This window comes from Danio aesculapii, chromosome 5 (genome assembly GCF_903798145.1).
Source record: "Danio aesculapii chromosome 5, fDanAes4.1, whole genome shotgun sequence".
NCBI lineage: Eukaryota > Metazoa > Chordata > Actinopteri > Cypriniformes > Danionidae > Danio > Danio aesculapii.
In genome coordinates, this window is record NC_079439.1 from 21,859,178 (window position 1) to 21,876,638 (window position 17,461).

Genomic DNA, 17,461 nt, shown 5'->3' on the forward strand with positions numbered 1-17,461 from the left:
TTGTCAATCAATCTCCTCCGTGAAGTGTCTCCTGTACAGTACAGAATGCGTTCAGCTTGCCAAATATACATTAATATTCAAATCGAAAGCAGTGTGACTGTGTGCTGCACTGTACGTTTAAATTGCAAGTTCTCACCACAATATTGAGGATACCTTCCGCACACAAAGTTGAACTTCTGGACATGCTAAAGGAAGGTACATGGCTGTACGATGCCATTACAGAATAAATAAATGAAGTTGAAGAGGTTTTCATCTTTGATTTCATTCTATACTTGACTTATTTTTCTACGAAGGTTGGAACTGACAGAGTTTAAATAAGAGAGAAAAGTGTGAAAATGTTAATGCCTGACTGATAAAATGTGTGTAGTGAGGGGTTTTACAGCCTTAAAACATCTATCATAATTGTAAATAAAGCGCACTAATTCGTAGATTTCGTCTATTGCCGTTTATTTTAAAAACAGGAACTCACGTGAATAACGAGGGACCACTGTATTTAGTCATTTAATACGTTGTCATGAGGAACATGCAAAATATTGATGTTGTGGGCACTTCAAAACACCATGAATAATGAATTATTACTTTAACTGTTAGAGTGCTTTTTAAGAACACCCAGATTATTGTTTTACCAGTGGTTTTTCATTACAGCACCAAATGCTTGAGGAAATAATAGGCTGTTTATTTTCAAACATGATCATTTTCGCATTTTAATTGGGCCTACAACATGTTGTATTAAAATGTTGACTCAATAATATATAGGGATATTGTTTGTTAACGCTGTACAATAAGGCTTCATTTATTAACATTCATTTAACTAAACTCATGATGAAAGATATAAAAGCTTTTATTTATCTTAGGTGATGTTAATGCATTAGTTAATGCCCAATAATAAATCATTATTATCATTAATCATTAAAATGTCTAAAAGTAAATTAAATGGGGTAACTAACTTTAATATAGTAACTAAAATAAACGTGATGATTTCATACCATTGATTTTAATGCATTAACTAACATTTACTAATGAAACTACTGTAAAGTGTTACCTATTGTGCTTTATCATCCTTTTACACCAAGTTATTTGAAGCATTTGAGTCTGAACATGCATATACATTAAACCAATATACATTTGTTTTTGTTAAAGTAACCTTTTTAGTAGCTTAGGTCAATAATGTGATGAACCAGTATATTGTGATACCAGCATAAGCCTGCTCTTAAGTTTGCACTCACTCAAAGAACTGTTGACTGGCTGATTGCAGATGTGTAGCATTGCCTGGAAAACCAGTGGAGCAGTTGGCAACTGTGTTCCACGTGTTGTTGCAGGACTGCCATGGTAATGAAGGACTGAATGAGTGGAGCAGGTAGTACAGAGCCCAGGTCATGAGCACGTTGTAGTAGGTGCAGAGCACATAAGAAATCACCACTGTGGCGAGTCCCACACCTGAGGACAGACAAACAAAGTGTAAGATACCCCCCTTTGCTACCACCACGTCCACAGCACCTAGGGCTCTTGAGAGGCTTTGAGATGTTTAGTTTTTAAAAGTTGCACCTTCAAAAGTTCACTTTAGGTTAAAGTTCCAGTTTCTGTTGAGTTCCAAAAGAACAGAAAAAACAAACAAATCTTCAAAACAGCTGTTTTTGTTTCAAGTTAGGTCAAGTTATATTAAGAGAGCTCTATTTGACAGCATTTCCAAACATGCACAAACAAAAGAAAACTTCTCATCAGTTTCTCAGGATCCTTTTGTTATCCCTTCTTAGTGAATATTTTTGATGGTCGTCCAAAACAGCAGGGGCTTCTTATGCCTCCAGAGACCTTATGCAAGAGGTTTCTGAGAAATCTGAATTAGAAAGGCTGTTTTTTTTATTGAGGATTGCATGAATGAATCCAGTAAGGCTCTTCGATCTTATACTTAGCTTAGATTTCAAAATTGCAAATTCAAAACACAATATTGAAGAGCTAAAGATGATTTGTAGAGCATTTCTGCTTACACGTGATTCTAATTTATGATTGGGCTGATATTGCAGGGTATTAAATGGTCCATGAGATAAGCTTTGATTTATATGAAAAAGTTATGAAAAACGCAACATAGGCTTATTCTGAAAACATAGCCCTATATACATTTCTGGAGATCGCGAATTATGTATTTATACTTATTGGGTCAATCTGTGCTTTTTAAAGTACTATTGGTTGGGTTCAGGTAAGGAGGAGGGAGGGTCAGTCAATCGCTCAGTCAGTTAGTCAACAGTAGCCTCTAATGGATTTACGAGAGAACAGCAGGCATGAATGGCACCCGCGAAGGAAATTTGAGATTTTTAAAAATTTACACAGCGGTCTCTCGTGGATTCGCAAAAACAAAAACAGCAGAAAAGAATGGCTCCTGGCACGTATTTGGCGGTCTCAAGAAATGTCTATAGTGGTATGTTTTCAAAACGAGCCTGGGTTGGAAAAATGGTTTGTGCAACCTGTTCATGTTGGTATCTGCCTTTGACTAACTTTTGACTAACAATTGAGAACTACTGGCTTACACAATAGTATTTCTTTTTTCTCAGTGATTCATTATCACATGCTGAAAATACAGACAAACATGAATCTAAGAAAACAACATTGCTTTCAGTGATTTTGACTCACTACTGCCATGCTGCAATCAAGACTAAAAAAGCCTGGAGTGAAAATAATTTGATTTAGATATTTAATATGAACACAAAACAAGAAATAAACATTTATAACAAGACCCATACAGCCACCAGGGTTTTTCCATTAAAAAAAAACAGCAAAAAAAGAGAAAACTGTGCTGTAGCTATTCTTAGTAGTCCAATAATGATTTACTTGCCAAACCATTTAGTTTTAATAGTTACAGATCCAGATATACATGTCTTTTTAGTGTGACCCAGTTATCTTGTGACCCAAAGCAACCTGTTAGAAGGACAACAATTCACAGGTTTTGTTTTTGCCCTGTTTTGATGCCAGCTTTAAGTCCTTGGATTAGTTATCATCACTCTCTGCGGATCTTGGTATTGTGTGACTTTTTCCACTCTCTACATGGAATGCTCACTAGTTGTTTTAGCCCTGAATAGCAGAAAGTTCTGAAAACAGGAATGTTGTTGTTGGCACGTTCTGTGGTGCCCTTTAAGGTCAGACAGATTCCCTCCACAGTGGTTGAACCTCCAGACTTTAAGTCTTAAAAATTCCACTGCTTTAGTAATATTTAAAGCCATGGGCATAACAGGGTCATTGATTACCCTACTGGAAATCCAAAATCAACAGTAATTGTAAACAGTACGGCTATGACTATGGTCAAATCTAGCGCATGTTACATTATGAAAAACTCCAAGCGATTAAATGGTTTGTATGTATTTCTAATTGAGAGCATCGCATATCAATAAAGGCGACATCGTGTCATGTAAATACTTATTATTTCAACAAAAATATATTGTATGTTGTATTTATGGTTACAACTTAAAGCTAGGAATTGGCAGGAAGGCTGGCTTTGTAAATTATAATCTAATTTAACATTCTTAATATTAACAAAAAATCTTTGTAATTTGACAAATACTGCTGCTTTAGGTAGATACTGAAAAGTACCTGTTCATTTTTTAAATCATCTTATTTGTTTTTAAGAAATAAATTGAATTTATGTCTAAGAAGAGCTTGGATCCATTGGATTTCTTCTACCGAACATGTTAACATTAAAAACATCTCCTCTCTGGAACCACATGCAGTCCTAGATCAAGTATTTGTGTACATTAGTGCTGTATGACTAAACATAAACGCATGCACAAATCACTCTCTCTTTTTCCTGTTGTGGAAAAGTGCACAAGCAGTCATTCCAATTCCATTCCAAATATTTTTACAAGATGGACAGTAAATCAACAGTAGAGTAAATAGTAGAGCAACAGAATGGTCCATTACTCACTTTTGCTGGAGGGTCGTCAGAAACATTACAAAGAATTTGACACTAAAGAACATTTCAGTCAAAAGAATATACAGAAAGAACTACCTGCTCCAGTCCCTCTGCTAGCAAGGTGCCGTAATCGGCTGAAATGAGCGCTATATCAAAGGACGGACCCAAAAGATTTGACCGGGTAGACTATCTCTGTCTTAGAGGAGAGAAGTCTTAAGTTAGCAGGTGAAAAAAAATGTCAAAATAAAAAAAAAAAGGAAAGAAACCCAAACAATGAACGGCGATGGCTGAACTCACTGACGTTGACCATTCACATTTGGTCCACTTTAGTTGCAATCTATTTCCATAAAAATGGAATTACATTAATTGCATACATATTTTATGTCTTGTTTTCTCCAATATTTTATCACATCACAATATGAAAACACAAGCTGAAATAAATAAATAAATAAACAATAATAATAATAATAAATTTAAATTAATAATTGATAAATAAATGTATTTAATTAGTGGTTCAAATGAAACTTGATTTGACTGATTGATTTGAAAATAAGATTATTTTTAATCTTTTACATGTTACTCACTTAAAGAGGCTATATGTAAACTATTTTTATGTATTCAATGTGGAAGAATGTGTAATAAACCTTATTTGCCAACTTGTTAAGGTTTATTAAAGCATAGACTGATTTCTTTATGAAGAATTGGACATTTTTGCCAGGAAAATCACAAGGACGTGATGTTTACATGCCTTATGAAGCCTATCTTTTATTCCATGACACATGAGATAAATGTTTATTCAGTTCAATTCAATTTATTAAATTCAGTTTATTTGTACAGCGCTTTTCACAATAATTATTGTTTCAAAGCAGCTTTACAAACGGTTTAAAAACATTACTGCTTTACAATCAAAATCAGAAAAGTTAAGGTTTGTTAGTTATAAATAACTTTAACTAGTAACTAATTACTAATAGCTTTTAACAATTAAATTATCATATATAAACATAGTTAACCTGCAGTTATATAGTATATAGGTGATGTCTATGTGTATATGTTTATAAAGCACGCAACATAATGCCAAAGCAGATTTTCTGCACTGTAATTATACAAATAGCTCATTTAAAAGTTATTCTAAAAGAAATACTGTTGATTTAAGATGAATCAAGTCTAAAAAAGTGGTCCAGTAATCAAGTACAACACAAGAGATCAGCCGTCACCAGATCACCAGAAATCAAGAGACATAGAAACACGTCCAGACATAACAAAAAGAAGATCCAACATAAAGTTAAGAAAATGAGCTTTGCACTCAGTATCCATGCTTGATCAATGCAGAGAGATGGATGGATTGAATAAACACAGTCCAGCAAAATGCTAACTCAGTGTTACATGTTGAGCAGCATTCACACTGTTGACATAACCAAAAGTTATTCACAAAAAAGCTAAAATCACTGATTAAGCAAATAATACAGGCAGCTGACAAAGCAGTCTATAACATTTTACTAGGAATATATAACACTTTTTTTACCCATTCAAAAATCAAGAACTTAAAAACATTGAGTTTTTTTTTACTAATTTGTACACCAAATCATCATTGATCATACTAAAACTTGAAAAGCAGGCAATTTGTGTGACTGATATACTGGAAAGTCTTATAAAACCACTCATTTGCTGGACTGTGTTTGCATGGTAGAATTGAACACAGAAATATGAGATGTTGAGGCACATGGACCACTCACCTTTGAAAAGTGGACATATTTGAGCCAGAGCGTGGACCGGGCCCAAGCGGGTGTACTGACCAACAGTGAACTCCATGAACAGCAGTGGGATACCACAGAGAAACAACATGATCAAGTAGGGAATCAAGAAAGCACCTGCAACATACCAAAATGATCAAACAATACATGAATAATAATTATTATTAAAACCCAACTGACAGTATTTTTGTTAATGATGACAAAGGTTTAATTTGACAGGGATAAATGAATTGGATGTTAACAACCAGACAGCTTTGCTTTTTCAATTTAACTATAAAAGCGGAAGTGTTTCTTTCAGGAAGTCAAGATGATTTATTGACCGGGGGCCCGTTTCAGAAAAGAGGTTTGTTAAACTCGAGAAAGCAGGGTAAGTCAAGCCTGTTTCTGAAAGAGAGGTAACTTCAACTCAGAGTCAGTTACTGTGGAAACTTACTCTGTGAACCTAACCTGGTCAGGAGCAGGTTTTATTCTCTAAACTCTGAGTTTCTGTCTGTCTCCTCCCCTTTTTTAAAGACGAAGTGGTATTTCTTGCCATAGCTTTACGTTTCCACCCCACAATTTTTATGCTTATTTTGGAGATGCGCATAAAAACGATTAATGGAAACGTCATGATGCACATTACTTTTGAAAATATGCATAAAAAAACACACGCAAATAACTGAGTTGGATAAACATTTATTCGATAGAAAAGATGCGCCTAAACTACAATGGAAACACTTTTACTGAACAAAATTACAGTATGTGCATTAAAAAAAGGTTTGTTATGAGAGATCATATGATGATGAAAATGTGTGTGAATGGACAAACAAGCAGGCTGAGCACACTGTAACACATCTTAAATGTTGCTTTGGTCATTCATTCAAAAACGTCTTAACCGTTTCAGTATTAATGTTATTTTATTATTAATGACCTCCAGAGCGTCTGGAGCGTGTCAAGAGCATCTGTTCTTCGCATCTCATGGCTTCAAACACTCCCACGTGTTCACTGTATGTCAGCATTGTCTTCTGAGGCGCCGGTACATTTATTAAATAAAGAAAAGATTGACGCAGCTTCTTCTACCGCAGTAAATTCTGTTTTTACTGTTAATATTTGGCGCTCGTTTAATCAGGAAGTGGCGATTTTGTTCTCTTTGAGTTGTTGGATGAAAACGCTGCTTTATTCGCACATCTTTTATGCATTATTCCAGTTTTGCACATAAGTTTAATTAGTATATTTGGATGGAAACATAGCTATTGCCTACATTTCAGTCACACAAAGAACAAAGTCACATACAAGAATGGCTTGTCCTTTTTAAATAAATAATTAGCTTATATTCACTGACCTTCGACAGAGACATGTACTGTTACTAGATTAATGGGATTATTTTTCTTTCTAAAAACTATTGTTTATTTCTGCTTACGTTCATAAATGTCATATTAACCTCTATCACTTGATCAATAAAAAAGGCAGACACACACAAGTACACTTTTAAATCTATTAAAACTGATCAACGTGTATAAAAGTGAGAACGTGTGTATAAAATGTATAAACGTCACACATAACATTACTTATTTTATTATACTTAAATATTTAAATACTTTAGATGTAAAATTACGCATTAACTTGAGCAGCTGTTTTCCCACGCTAACTGTCTCTGTTTCACTAATGCAGTGGTGTTGCTTTTTAAAATATATGCTCATATTTGCTATAACTCTGCATGAGCACATCAAGTTCAGCTGGAGAAAGAAATGGTGAACTCTTTTTTAGGATGTTGCCATAGTCACTCGTAATGTCTATATACACACACACATATATACACACATTATATATATATATTGGTATTGTATATATATGTATATATATATAATGTATATATATTTCACTCCCATTCAAATCAACCAAATCAATACACATTTGAAGTCAGAATTATTAGCCCCCTGTTTATTTTTTCCCCAATTTCTGTTTAACTGAGAAATTTCTGTTTCTTCTAATAACTGATTTATTTTATCTTTGCCATGATGACAGTAAATAATATTTTACTAGATATTTCTCAAGACATTCTTTACAGCTTATAGTGACATTTAAAGGCTAAACTAGGTTAATTAGGTTAACTAGGCAGGTTAGGGTAATTAGGCAAGTTATTGTATAACGATGGTTTGTTCTGTAGACTATTGAAAAAAAAATTGCTTAAAGGGGATAATAATACTGACCTTAAAAAATTTAAAACTGCTTTTATTCAGCTTTTATAAGACTTTCTCCAGAAGAAAACATATTATCAGACATACTGTGAAAATTTCCTTTTTCTGTTAAACATCGTTTGGGAAATATTTAAAAAGGGGGGGGGGCTAATAATTCTGACTTCAACTGTATTTCACAATATATATTGCAGGGGAAAAAAAGAAAAAATATCACAATGTCAAAATTTTCATGCAGCTGTAGTCTGAATTCTGTATAACTCCTAAGAATGACTCCTTGCTCTGTATTCATCTACAGTATGTCTGCAAATTTGTTTATTATGTCTTGTGTATTGCAGAAAAATCAATATTGTTTATCCCTATTACATGTTCAGTTTTGCCAAAATCGGCTCTTACTGATTTAAAAAAATATAGATATAAAAATAAAATTCTAATGTTTTTACGGTCTGTGTTAACACAGTTGCAGAAAGTAAACATTCACATGGATGATAAGGATATATGATGGACAAAACACTATGGTGCTTTACAAACTCAGAGCAAAGGGAGGCAAGATTATCTGCTGTGAACTTTGTGACAGGTAACCTATAAAATGTCTTTACCTAATTATCACAGGTCACTGTGCAATGAGTGCTTTATTTGTTGGAATATCAAGCTTGGTATGGTGCATTTCAGAGGATTTACAATAATTGTTTTTTAACAGTTCAAATCATCTGTTATGAAGCGGACAGGAGACAGAGGTAAGGAAACGTTAGGGTGTTTATTAAATGACAACAAGGAGCACATGAAGGATAGCCAGGAGGATCAGGAATGATGTTGGGGTCTTTTCCTCCGTGGCTGGGTAACAGGAATACACGAGGATGGACAGCACACACCAGATACAGCTGACAGAGGATGACACAGACTTGGAAGGACTGGAAGACAGGACGATTCGGGAGGACCAGGAAGACTAGGAGGAATACAAAGAGAACAGGTAAGTAAATCGTTTGTTTTAGCTGAGGATGACTACGCTGAGTGGTCGCTCAGTTGTCCGCTTTCGTCGAGACGAGCCCGGACAATGAGCGACTGGAGTGCTGTGCTTTTATCTGGTGCTCGTGAATGTGATGCAGCTGTGTGCTCATTAGAAGTCAGGTGATGGTGATCTTCGTGAGTGGGGGTCGTGAGAGCCTGACCAATCCATGACAGTACCCCCCTCCCCAGGGCCCGCTCCTGAGGGCCGACACCTCCGACGCCGTGGTGGTCTCCCTCTGCCTCTAGGCGCTGGGAACTCAGGGTGGCTCTCATGAAACTCCACCATGAGACTAGGATCGAGAATATCAGCTCTGGGAACCCATGTCCTTTCTTCGGGGCCGTACCCTTCCCAGTCCACCAGGTACTCCAACTGGCCACCACGACGTCGGGAACGCAAGATCTCCTTCACTGCGTAGACGGCTCCTTCTTCTAGGAGCAGTGGAGGAGGGGGTTCCTCTTCGTGGTCAGGCTCTGTGGAGGGAAGAACAGGATCGTGATAGGGTTTCAGGAGTGATACGTGGAATGTAGGGTGAATACGGTAGTGAGAGGGTAATTGTAGTTTGTAGGTGACGGGGTTAACCTGTTCCACGATGGTGAAGGGACCAACAAATCGGGGACTTAACTTGCGAGAGGGCAGTCGCATGCGTATGTCCCGGGTGGATAGCCACACCTTTTGTCCGGGTGTGTATCTGGGTTCTTCAGACCTTCTCCTATCGGCGGTTACCTTGCTTCGACGGACTGCCCTCTGCAGATGTTGATGAGCCTCGTCCCAGACTCTCTCGCTCTCCCGGAACCAGTGATCCACTGCGGGGACATCAGATGGTTCGCCATCCCAGGGAAAGAGCGGTGGTTGGAAGCCCAGGACGCACTGGAATGGCGTGAGTCCGGTGGAGGGTTGCCGCAGTGAATTTTGGGCATATTCTGCCCAGCCCAAATACTGGCTCCAGGAGTTCTGGTGACCACTGCAGAAGGTCCTCAGGAACCGTCCCACCTCCTGAATCTTCCTCTCTGTCTGCCCGTTGGTTTGGGGATGATATCCAGAAGAGAGGCTGACGGCCACACCTAGGAGCTTGAAGAAGGCTTTCCATAGACGTGAGATGAACTGTGGACCTCTGTCCGACACAATATCTTCTGGAATACCAAATGACCTGAAGACTTGATTAAAGATATTGTCGGCAGTTTCAAAGGCTGTGGGAAGACCTTTCAGAGGGATTAGTTTGACAAACTTTGAGAATCTATCTACTATGACTAGAATACAGGTATTACCTTCTGACGAAGGGAGGTCAGTGATAAAGTCCACTCCTAGGTGTGACCAGGGACGGTTCGGAATCGGCAAGGGATGGAGCTTTCCAGCGGGTAGATGACGTGGGCTCTTGGATTGGGCACAGTCCTTACAGCCCTGAACATATTGCCTCACATCCCTTGCCATGTTTGGCCACCAGAATCGTTGGGATACTAGCGAGAGAGTATTGTTGATCCCTGGATGTCCAGTGCCTAGCGAGGTATGTAAGGAGTGGATCAGATCTACCCGGTGTTCAGGTGGTATGAACTGCCGATGAGGAGGGCATCCCGGCGGAGCAGGGGCTTCCGGAGTGGCAACGACTGGAGGAGCGTTCCAGGTGATCGGACAAATGGAGATGTGTTCGGGAAGAATCTTCGTTGGGAGTTCTTCATGATCGTGATGCTCGTGTAAACGAGAGAGAGCGTCTGCTCTTAGATTCTTGGGTCCTGGACGATAGGAAATGGAGAAATCAAAACGTGAGAAGAAAAGTGACCATCTGGCTTGACGTGGACATAGTCTCTTGGCCTCTTTGATGTATTGGAGGTTTTTGTGATCTGTGATCACCTGGAACGGATGTTTGGCTCCCTCCAACCAGTGACGCCACTCCTCCAAGGCTAGCTTGATTGCTAGAAGCTCCCTGTCTCCTATGCTGTAATTCTGCTCCGCCGGGCTCAACTTCCGAGAGAAATAGGCACAGGGATGCAGTCGGGGCGGTGTATCATGATGTTGAGATAATACTGCCCCGACGCCGGTGGTGGATGCGTCCACTTCCACCACGAAAGGAAGATTTGGGTCAGGATGAGTCAGGAGTGGGGCCCTTGTGAACTCCTTCTTAAGAAGGCGGAAGGCTGCGGCTGCTTCTTTGGTCCACTCCAGTCCTTTGGGTTTACCCTTGAGGAGATTAGTGAGAGGTGATGTAATCCTGCTGTAGTCCTTGATAAACCGTCTATAAAAGTTAGCAAACCCAAGAAACCTCTGGAGCTCCTTAATGGAAGTGGGTTCTGACCAGGATAGAACAGCCTCAATTTTCTTCCCATCCATACGTATACCGGTTTGGTCAATGATGTATCCCAAGAAATGAATCGACTTCTGGTGGAATGAGCATTTCTCCGCTTTGAGGTAGAGGTGATGTTCTCTCAATGTGTGTAGGACCTCCGCAACGTGTTGGCGATGTTCGGCCTCACTCCGGGAGTAAATGAGGATGTCATCTATGTACACTATTACACAGTGGTGAAGAAACTCCCGGAGGACTTCATGAATGAAGTTTTGGAATACGGAGGGGGCGTTGACCAGACCGTAAGGCATGACCTCATATTCATAGTGGCCAGTAGGGGTCACGAATGCTGTCTTCCATTGGTCCCCCTCACGTATTCTTATCAGATTATACGCGCTGCGGAGGTCCAATTTAGTGAAGACTTTAGCTTCTCGGAGCTGTTCCAAAGCGGCTGGTACCAGAGGAAGGGGATATCGGTATTTTACTGTACCGTTATTTAGGACCCTGTAGTCGATGCATGGACGCAGCCCTCCGTCCTTCTTGGCCACAAAGAAGAAGCTTGAGGCGGCTGGTGATTTTGAGTGACGTATGTACCCCTGACTCAGAGCCTCCCTTATGTAATCTTCCATTGCCTGATTCTCAGGAAGCGAGAGCGGGTAGATCCTACCTCTTGGCAACTGGGCATCTGGAACTAGGTCGATCGCGCAGTCCCATGGCCGATGCGGCGGTAGCTGGGAAGCTCTCTTGGGGCAGAAGACATCATGAAAGGAGCTGTACTCCTTAGGAATGTGGATAGACTGCTTCTCAGGAGGGCTCTCGACCGATGTTGCAAACAAAGAAATGGGGTTCCGACCTTGAAGAGGGAGATTTGGAAAACAGGCAGGTGTACATCCAGATCCCCATTTCTTTATCTCTCCTGTGCCCCAAGAGATGATGGGATCGTGCTTCACCAGCCACGGGCGCCCTAGAATGATGTCCATATTTGCACCCTCCAGAACCAGAAATTGAATCCTCTCTTGATGTAACAACCCCACTTGAAGAAGGATGTCTTCGCATTGTCGATGGATACGGGTCGAAGATCGAGTGCACTGGGTTATCGGTTGTATCTGGTATATATGCGAGGACGCCTCAGTACGGAGGTGGAGTTGACGACAGAGGGATTGGGAGATGAAGTTCCCTGCTGACCCGGAGTCGATGAGGGCTGTGACAAGGAGAGAAATAGAGGCAGTAGTTATTTGTACGGTGGTAGTAAGTGGTTTACATTGTTCAATATTCGTACTGAATACACTCACTGAAGTCCGAATGGGACGAAGGGGACACTCCATACGGGTGTGTCCACTGACACCGCAGTATAGACACAGACCCCGGGTCAGCCTCCTCTGTCGTTCCGCTGATGTCAGTCTTCCAGACTCTATTATCATGGGTTCTGGTTCTGGAGAGGCTGTTGACTCAGGCGATTGGAGGAGTGCAGACGAGGGGGTGATGGTGTCCTGTTGATAGGAACGGAGACGATCGGAACATCGGAGAGAATGTTGGATGAATCTCTCCAGACCCATTGTATCATCTAATGTGGCCAGTTGGATTCGGAGCGTGGGTTCCAAGCCGAGCCGGTACGTGGTCAACAACGATCTCTCATTCCATCCACTTGCAGCTGCTAGAGTGCGAAACCGGAGCGCATATTCCTGTGTAGATAGAGTACCTTGCTTTAGATGATACAGCTGCTCTCCAGCGGCTACTTCCCCATCAGAACGTCCAAACACCTCTTTGAAATACTCCGTGAAGGTAGTGATGGAATTCATGACCGGCCCGGCTTGGTTCCAGATCGTCTCAGCCCATTTAAGTGCAGGTCCAGAGAGTAGAGATACGATGTAGGCGATCTTCGACTTATCTGTGGGATATAGAGAAGGTTGCATTTCGAATATGAGGGAACATTGTAACAGAAAACCATTGCACTCCCCCGCTCCGCCTGAGTAGGGCGCTGGTCGGGCCATGGGACTGGAAGGAAGGGCCGAAGAAGAAACTGTGGAGGCGGAAGTGCTCGGTGCTGGTGGTGCGTTGGAAAGTGGAGCTGGTGGCTGTAGAATCCGCTTCAACTGGTCCACCAGCTCTTGAAGGTGATCGGGGGTGCTCATGTTGTCGTCGTTAAAGGTCCGGGCTTCTGTTATGAAGCGGACAGGAGACAGAGGTAAGGAAACGTTAGGGTGTTTATTAAATGACAACAAGGAGCACATGAAGGATAGCCAGGAGGATCAGGAATGATGTTGGGGTCTTTTCCTCCGTGGCTGGGTAACAGGAATACACGAGGATGGACAGCACACACCAGATACAGCTGACAGAGGATGACACAGACTTGGAAGGACTGGAAGACAGGACGATTCGGGAGGACCAGGAAGACTAGGAGGAATACAAAGAGAACAGGTAAGTAAATCGTTTGTTTTAGCTGAGGATGACTACGCTGAGTGGTCGCTCAGTTGTCCGCTTTCGTCGAGACGAGCCCGGACAATGAGCGACTGGAGTGCTGTGCTTTTATCTGGTGCTCGTGAATGTGATGCAGCTGTGTGCTCATTAGAAGTCAGGTGATGGTGATCTTCGTGAGTGGGGGTCGTGAGAGCCTGACCAATCCATGACATCATCTTTGCATGTTTTTAACTGAAACATGATGAAAATCTTATAAATTACATTTTGTCAAGAAAATAAGGAAATGTTATGACTTATAAATATTAATGGAAACAGCTACCAATTCTAATGAATAGTTTAAGTAAATGATAGACAATGGAAAAATGTTCAAAAGATAAAAAGGCAGAACAACGCACAGCAAACATGAAACAAAGGCTGGTGTGAGAAAACTAAAGAAATATCCTATGGTAGAAACTCCTGAATTTACGGTTGCATCTTGTAGTTACAGAACAACTACAAAATTACCCTAAAAAAGCATTGTAATTGACAAGAAAGTCATGAAAAAATCATTTTGACCAGATAATTTTTTTTTCTTTAATTACTATTTTTTTAAAGGCACATTTCACCCAAACATTAAAAAACTCAAAATTTACTTACACTAATGTGCTCAACTTTCATGAGTTTCTTTCTTTTGTTGAAAACTAAACAAGATATTCTGAAGAATGTCAGAAACCAGCAGTCATTGATATCCATAGTAGGAACAAAAAATACAGCCAATGAGAAACTAGTTATTGGCAAAAATAAGTCAACGTCTGCTGCTTTTAAATATTCATTCATTCATTCATTTTCCTTCAGCCTTGCCCCTTTATTAATCTGGGGTCGCCACAACGGAATAAACCGCCAACTTATCCAGCATATGTTTTACACAACAGATGCCCTTCCCAGCACTGGGATACACCCACACACTCTTTCATTCACACACATACACACACACGCACACGCACACACACACACACACACACACACACACACTACAGCCAGTTTAGTTTATTCAATTCACCTAGCACATGTCGTTTAACTGTGGGGGAAACCAAAGCACTCGGAGCAGAAACCCAAGCCAACACGGGGAGAACATGCAAACTCCATACAGAAATGCCAACTGGTCCAGCCGAGACTTAAACCAGCGACTTTCTTGCTGTGAGGCGATGGTACTAACCACTGCATCACAGTGTCGTCTTTGCTTTCCAACATTCTTTACCATATCTTTCTTTATTAGAAGAAAGTCAAAACAGGTTTGAAACAAGTGTATGAGGAGGAAATGATGACAGTTTTACATTTGAGTGAACTCTCCGATGTATAAGTTTCCTTGCAACTTAAGCATACACAATTTAAAAGTGAATGGTGTTTTAAAAATTTTATACCTTTCGTATTTAACAATTTCATACGCATTGCTCTATTTGCAATGAGGACAAAGGTGCCTTTTTATAAAAAGGTCAGCGTTGTGTGGTATATCATTTTTAATTTATGACTTTGAAGTAGAGTTATGCATAAAGGACTCCTTTCGGTATTTAAGTCACATGACCACAAAATGGCTTCCTACAGGTTGACCAAACTCATTAAACTTTTAAAAATATTTTAAAACTTTGTTCCCATTTTTGAGTCAGCAATATAATTCCAATTTATTGCAAATATTTACAATCAATAGACACTATTCAGGACACTTTGTTACTGTTCACTACATTATTATGAATATTTAAGCTATTTTATGGTTACAACAGCATGGCATCAGCCCTCAGTGTTGCTCTTATGAGACAGCAACTGAGGTAACGTTGGGTTTATTCGCACATTCGTTCCTTTTGGAGCCTTTACACGGCTTCTATATTATTTACCACGTTATTTTAAATATTCGGTCTGAAATCCTATCACATTAATTAGCACTATTTAATTGACTGTGAACATTGCTGTAGGCTACTTTGATGACAATTGGCTGCTAATATGATTTCCCTATTTACAATTTGCAAAGAACACTTTTCTGAAATGATATTATTAAGGAGAATGTTCGAATATAAAACACATTTTACCCCAATGAGAAAGCAGCAGGATGAGAACAGGTGTATCGGTTGGTCACTCACCTCCGCCGCTCCTATAACACAGGTAGGGGAACCGCCACACGTTTCCCAAACCAACCGCATAACCGACGGTGGCGAGCACGAACTCCAGCCGGCGACCCCACGTCTCTCTGGGCTCCGCTGCCTGCTGCTCGACCTTTGACAGCCTCGTGGCTTCGGCAATGTCTGGTGTCGTCCTGGCGAGCTCTTCCTCCTCTTTTCTCTCTCCGAGCTGCTGCAATGCCAATTTGCTAGATGTGCTTGCTGTCTTGTTCTCAGATCCCAGACCCATCATTACCAGCTTTTTACAGCAGAATAAGCATTCGGTGCCTAGATAATAATACCGTTATAACCGAACTGCACAATTTTAAAGACAGCGGTTTAATGGGCAAATAACGCTGCAACACTTCTCAAAGCGAATTAGCTCGATACTGTTGCAATTTGCCGGTATAATGTTACCAAACGACACGGACACTGTATTAAAACAGAATATATTCGGCTACTTAAATGTGTTAAACAACACGATACCGCGTCGTTTCCTAACAGTTCCGAGTGCATAATACGCGCAAGTTGTCCAAGTTGTTATCTGCTTATATAGCTCAGTTACACAATTTTTAAGACCTGCCCCCCAAACTATAGTTTCCTACGTTACATAGCGGTCACCATTCTGGTGTTCTTCGGTTCCGCCCACTGAGTGACGTCAGTCGGCTGTGAACTTATTCAAGCGCCATCTGTATTCATTCCTCACGTGCGAATTAAAAACCGAGTCATATAATACAATGCACGTGTAGCGGTTTGTTTGCTTCTTGTAAAATTAATGCATTCCATATTACCGAATTAACGAAACCAAACGCGATACACTACAGATAATAAAAGGTTTTAAATGTTGTAGAGTTTGATGGATGTTGATGTTTGACTATAACTGGACATATTGTAGCCATAGTGTATAAAATATTGCCCATGTTGTAAACGCGTTTCAGTAATTCAATTTAAATTTAGCTACCTAATGGTTTAAGTTCCAAGTAATATCTTTGCCTTTCTCGCATTGAGTTGGTGAATGCATGGAGTGAATGCACTGCCGTTTCATGATGAGTGTGCAGAAATCGAGGTGGAAGAGGCGGTGCTTTAAGCAAATGATAGGGGAAAGGCGGATTTTGAAAAGGAAACCTGCCCATAACTGAATTTTTTTTCAAGATATCATCGTGCAAAGTATCTCTATCCTAAAATGTGAAAGCATTAGTGTAATTTTTATACTGGCCAAATGTTATATGTTTGTAGGTTGTGTTAAAAATGGGAAAACTAATTACAAAAAACACTGCAGGCCCGTAGCCAGCCTGGTGCTTGTCGGATGGTCTTATTGATGTATACCAAAAATATTTCCTAGATTTAGAATAAAGAAATATGGAAAAATACTTAATTTTAAAATACAAATTTATTATCATCATATCATTAAAAAATCAGTTTTAAAATTGAAAACAAGCCCATTTATTTATTTATTTATAATGGATTAGGCAAATAATAAATAAATAACTGGCTTTCCTCAGTGAGAATTTGGCCATTTGAATAATACTACTAATAAATATATAACAATAATATTGAGCTTCGGATTTTTTCTGGCCTCTCTTGTAAAAAAAAATTACATTTGAAAATTCATGGATAACAATTGTATTCAAATTATTGTAATTTGATGGGTTATTTTTACTATTTATAATGGCATAGTAGTCAAAATAGGATAAATGGGCCCATAGCCTGCCCACATAAACACAATGAATTCCAGTGAATTGTCATCCCCATGCAAAATTGCTGTGTTTAAGATCTGATTACTTTAAACAAAAAAACAGCGATCTTC

The 17,461-nt window shown here is 39.7% G+C and overlaps 1 protein-coding gene across 1 annotated transcript in view; it reads right to left on the reverse strand.

The window, feature by feature from the left end:
- si:ch211-225b11.1 (uncharacterized protein LOC561694 homolog) overlaps positions 1-16,465 on the reverse strand; it is a 32,986-nt gene extending 16,521 nt beyond the window's left edge. Inside the window, exons 1-3 of the mRNA XM_056457547.1 lie at positions 15,637-16,465; positions 5,632-5,766; positions 1,227-1,437 (exon numbers count right to left, since the gene is read on the reverse strand). Coding sequence (XP_056313522.1) covers positions 1,227-1,437; positions 5,632-5,766; positions 15,637-15,907 — 617 coding nt within the window. The 5' untranslated portion in view covers positions 15,908-16,465. The remainder of the gene's footprint in view (positions 1-1,226; positions 1,438-5,631; positions 5,767-15,636) is intronic.
- Positions 16,466-17,461: the final 996 nt, after the last annotated feature.